We start from the raw sequence: 4776 nt of genomic DNA, 5'->3' as shown, positions 1-4776 counted from the left end.
GTGGCCTCAGGAGAGGTCCTCACTTTCCTGGACTCTCATTGTGAAGCCAATGTCAACTGGCTTCCACCTCAGTTAGGTGAGTAATGACCAATCTACTGCACTACTTCTCATGTAAATAATCATGCTCCAACTGCTATCTGGTGTTGTGACAGACCTAGATATTTCTTGTTTAGTCAGAGTTAAACCAACAGTGTTTGGTGCCCATGTTATTGGCAGCATTCTGATATCATCTTATTTTTTTGAAGATTCGTAATGTAAGGATGGACATGTGTGTGGGCATAAAGCATGTCACTTCTGGCACTGAAATCCGCCTGGAAGCTTGTAACAAAGGACGCAATAGTGATACGTGGGGAGCCAGACAGGTATGAAGGTGACTCTTAGCCGCACTGGGGCACTAGTTTGTGCAAACGCACAGTTCCTTACACTGCTTTTCTGTGCAGGTGTTCACTCTGGGTTGGAGAGAAGATATACGCCCTGGGATCCCACAGCACACTATGAAGTCTTGCTTCGATGCCGTGTCGCAAACTAGCCCTGTCACCCTCTTTGACTGTCATGGCATGAAGGGCAACCAACTGTGGAAATACAGAAGGGTGAGATGCCCAGGAAAGGCTACAAAAGCCTACATGTGTCAGCATGTTGATTGTTTAAATTACTGCTCTTTTAAAGGTCTTGTACTCACTTTATATGTTTTCTTTGCAACAAATTCCGTGCCTACAGCTTCTCTGCCAGCAGCACTGCTGTTAAAGGGGTAGTTTACCTTTAACTTAATGTTTAGTATGATGTTGGCAATGATATTCTGAGAAAATTTGCCATCATTTATTATTTTTTGTGCTTTTTGAATTATTCAGTTTCTTGTTCTCCAGTATTTATCTGGTTGCTTGGATCCAATTTACCCTAGCAACCAGGCAGTCACTTATATGAAAGAAGTAAAATTGTAGCCTCAAAGAGCTATAGTCTTTTGGTTCTGGGGTCAGTGGACCCCCACAGAGGAAGGAAGCAAATAATTCAGAAACTATGAAAAACATAGACCAATTTAAAGTTGCTAAGAATAGGCCATTCTATAACATACTAAAAGTTAACACAAAGGCAAACCGCCCCTTTAATTTAGTTTAGCAGAGTTTAGTAAATTCTAGCAAGTGCCTATTATTGGCTATGAATTAATATTGGGATAGTTCAGCGTTTGTATGGGGTCGTATGGAGATCTAATGCTTTTCTTGGCTTCCCTTTTAGGATAAGACTGTGTATCATCCGACTAGCAACAGCTGCATGGATTGCAATGAGGGCGAGTACAAGATCTTCATGAATAAGTGCAACCCCTCCTCCCCAACGCAACAATGGACTTTTGAACACATCAATTCCACTATACTAGAGGCCTTTAACAGAAACAAGGACTTATAATAGAGGGAGAAATATACAGATATAAATAGGAATATATATATTTTAAATCTATATTTTTTACTGGTTGGGGTTTTTTTTGAGGGGGGCAAGAAGATTTTTATATGTGAGTGTTGGATAAAGGGATATTTTGGAGTCATTGGTGCAGGCTGGCTGTGTTATTAATCATGCTTTGACCAATCAAACTGTTAAAATGATCTGTCATTTAGAATTTCTTCCCAGTGACTGTGAGAGACAGCAAGTGACAATACTCTCCTGTTTATTCTAACCCTGTTCAGCTCCACATTCATATTTTTTGTTTTATTTACTCAGGTCATAGCAAACAGCCTGCTAACATGTGCCACATGCTGAATGTTTCTTACTGGGTCCTTCCTTACACCAGGATCTTGCTTTTCTGAGCACTGTATTTCTGCAACTGGCCAAACATGGCTATTGATTACCAAATTGGCAGTTGGTCGGTTTGCTAAAGATTAGCAGAGGCTCCTTATACAAATTCAAATTCTAATGTGCTAGGTGGGCATTCATTAGAGAGGAAGCCAAACACGTCACAGGTTAAACTGTAGCAAGATGTGGGGCCGCACACCTACATATCTGCCTGCATTAGTGTCCCAAAATCCTCCAGTGTGGCTTATATAAAAGTGTCATATGTAAATATTTAGCCATAGAGCCAACTTTTATTTGTATTTGCTGATTACCTAACATCAAGGGGCTGGGTTATATCAAAATTATGATGGAAGAAATCCCTTGGAGCTTTTAGGTAGGGAGCCGCAGCTGGCCTGGTTATTATATGCAGCTGCTGAAATGTGGCACAGCCTTGTAGAGATGAAGAACCAGAGCTTAACTTGAAATTTGCATCATAATTTGTTATTAAAGTGCCTTACAAATGTAGTCAGACCCTTGGTTGATTCTCACATTTTACTGAATAACAAATCCTGATGCCAACACCAAGGGCTTCATTCATGAAATCACGAGTTCGAATCCCGAATGAGAAAAATTCGGATTGGATACGATATATTCTGAAGATCGCAAATATCACGAAAATGCTTACGAAAAAATTGTATTAGTCACGATAATATCGTATTGGCGATCCGAAATTTTTTGTACCGAACGGTTGTAAACAGCGGGAAAGCCTTTCCGACTTTGATCCTTCTGTGCACGATTTTGGAAGCCTCCCATAGGAATCAATGGCACTTTGCAGCTCCAACCTGGCCCAAGGAAAGCCTCCCATAGGGCTCAATGGCACTCTGCAGCTCCAACCCGGCCCAAGGAAAGCCTCCCATAGGGCTCAATGGCACTCTGCAGCTCCAACCCGGCCCATGGAAAGCCTCCCATAGGGCTCAATGGCACTCTGCAGCTCCAACCCGGCCCAAGGAAAGTCTCCCATAGGGCTCAATGGCACTCTGCAGCTCCAACCCGGCCCAAGGAAAGCCTCCCATAGGGCTCAATGGCACTCTGCAGCTCCAACCCGGCCCAAGGAAAGTCTCCCATAGGGCTCAATGGCACTCTGCAGCTCCAACCCGGCCCAAGGAAAGTCTCCCATAGGGCTCAATGGCACTCTGCAGCTCCAACCCGGCCCAAGGAAAGTCTCCCATAGGAATCAAATGGCATTCTGCAGTTCCAACCTGGCCCAAGGAAAGTCTCCCATAGGGCTCAATGGCACTCTGCAGCTCCAACCTGGCCCAAGGAAAGTCACGATAATGAAGCTTGAATGAATCCGAAACTTTCATACTCGGCACGATACAGACACCAACCTTTCCTGTATTGCCAGGCCCCTCTTGTTTCTCCAACATTGTATTTCTGATTGACAAGACTGGGAGGATTCAGCACTTTAACATTAGCAGCCTTGATAATCCGTAATGACTTTTGTGATACAACGTATTGCTTGGGTTGTAAAAGGCTGCAAAATGTTATTTTATATTGTATTTAAATTGAATAAAGTTGAAAAGGATTCTTTCCTCTGGCTGTGATCTTTCATGGTTATTGCACTGTGTGAATGTGCTGCATGTTGGCCCAACCACTATATACACCTATATATAGTTACATAGTTACATAGTTACATAGGGTTGAAAAAAGACCTGTGTCCATCAAGTTCAACCCATCCAAGTAAACCCAGCACACCTAACCCACACCTACCAATCTATACACTCACATACATAAACTATAAATACAACCACTAGTACTAACTGTAGATATTAGTATCACAATAGCCTTGGATATTCTGATTGATCAAGAACTCATCCAGGCCCCTCTTAAAGGCATTAACAGAATCTGCCATTACCACATCACTAGGAAGGGCATTCCATAACCTCACTGCCCTCACCGTGAAAAACCACCTACGCTGCTTCAAATGGAAACTCCTTTCCTCTAATCTAAAGGGGTGACCTCTGGTGCGTTGATTGTTTTTATGGGAAAAAAGAACATCCCCCAACTGCCTATAATCCCCTCTAATGTACTTGTACAGAGTAATCATGTCCCCTCGCAAGCGCCTCTTTTACAGAGAAAACAACCCCAACCTCGACAGTCTAACCTCATAGTTTAAATCTTCCATCCCCTTAACCAGTTTAGTTGCACGTCTCTGCACTCTTTCCAGCTCATTAATATCCTTCTTAAGGACTGGAGCCCAAAACTGCACTGCATACTCAAGGTGAGGCCTTACCAGGGACCTATAAAGGGGCAAAATTATGTTCTCATCCCTTGAGTCAATGCCCTTTTTTATACAAGACAGCACTTTATTTGCTTTAGTAGCCACAGAATGACACTGCCTGGAATAAGACAACTTGTTATCAACAAAAACCCCTAGATCCTTCTCCATTAAGGATACCCCCAACACACTACCATTCAGTAGATAGTTTGCGTTTATATTATTTCTACCAAAGTGCATAACTTTGCACTTATCAACATTGAACCTCATTTTCCAGTTTGCTGCCCAGTTATCTAATTTTGTCAAATCGCTCTGCAAAGCGGCAGCATCCTGCATGGAACTTATAGTTTTGCACAATTTAGTGTCATCAGCAAAAATAGAAACAATACTGTCTATGCCCACCTCCAGGTCTGACCCCTGCGGTACTCCACTAACCACACTGGTCCAATTAGAAAATGTTCCATTTACAACCACTCTTTGTACTCTATCCTTCAGCCAGTTCTCTATCCAATTACAAATATTATGTTCTAGGCCAATATTCCTTAATTTGATCATTAACCTTCTGTGAGGTACTGTATCAAACGCTTTAGCAAAGTCCAAGTAGATGACATCAACTGCCATTCCAGCATCAAGGTTCCTACTCACCTCCTCATAAAAGGCAACTAAATTAGTCTGGCAAGATCTGTTACGCATAAAACCATGCTGGCACAAACTAATAGTATTTTGAACTGCAATGTATT

At 42.3% G+C, this 4776-nt stretch overlaps 1 protein-coding gene across 1 annotated transcript; it reads left to right on the top strand.

Annotated features, from left to right (window-relative positions):
• Positions 1–249: 249 nt before the first annotated feature.
• Positions 250–1449, top strand: LOC100486078 (polypeptide N-acetylgalactosaminyltransferase 10). Its single transcript, XM_002945191.5, has 3 exons — positions 250–362; positions 441–590; positions 1231–1449. Exons 1-3 carry the CDS (start codon positions 261–263, stop codon positions 1396–1398), a joined length of 420 nt encoding a protein of 139 aa, XP_002945237.1. The 5' UTR covers positions 250–260; the 3' UTR covers positions 1399–1449.
• Positions 1450–4776: the final 3327 nt, after the last annotated feature.

This window comes from Xenopus tropicalis, chromosome 3, assembly GCF_000004195.4.
Source record: "Xenopus tropicalis strain Nigerian chromosome 3, UCB_Xtro_10.0, whole genome shotgun sequence".
NCBI lineage: Eukaryota > Metazoa > Chordata > Amphibia > Anura > Pipidae > Xenopus > Xenopus tropicalis.
Note: the sequence above shows the minus strand (reverse complement) of the source record. Positions and strands in the feature narration are given on the sequence as shown.

Excerpts from the sequence above, each read along its gene's own strand:
- LOC100486078 (XM_002945191.5), top strand. The coding sequence starts at position 261 with ATGGACATGTGTGTGGGCATAAAGCATGTCACTTCTGGCACTGAAATC. Across the intron at positions 363-440 it reads ATACGTGGGGAGCCAGACAG|GTGTTCACTCTGGGTTGGAG; the intron begins GTATGAAGGTGA and ends TTTTCTGTGCAG. Across the intron at positions 591-1,230 it reads AACTGTGGAAATACAGAAGG|GATAAGACTGTGTATCATCC; the intron begins GTGAGATGCCCA and ends CTTCCCTTTTAG.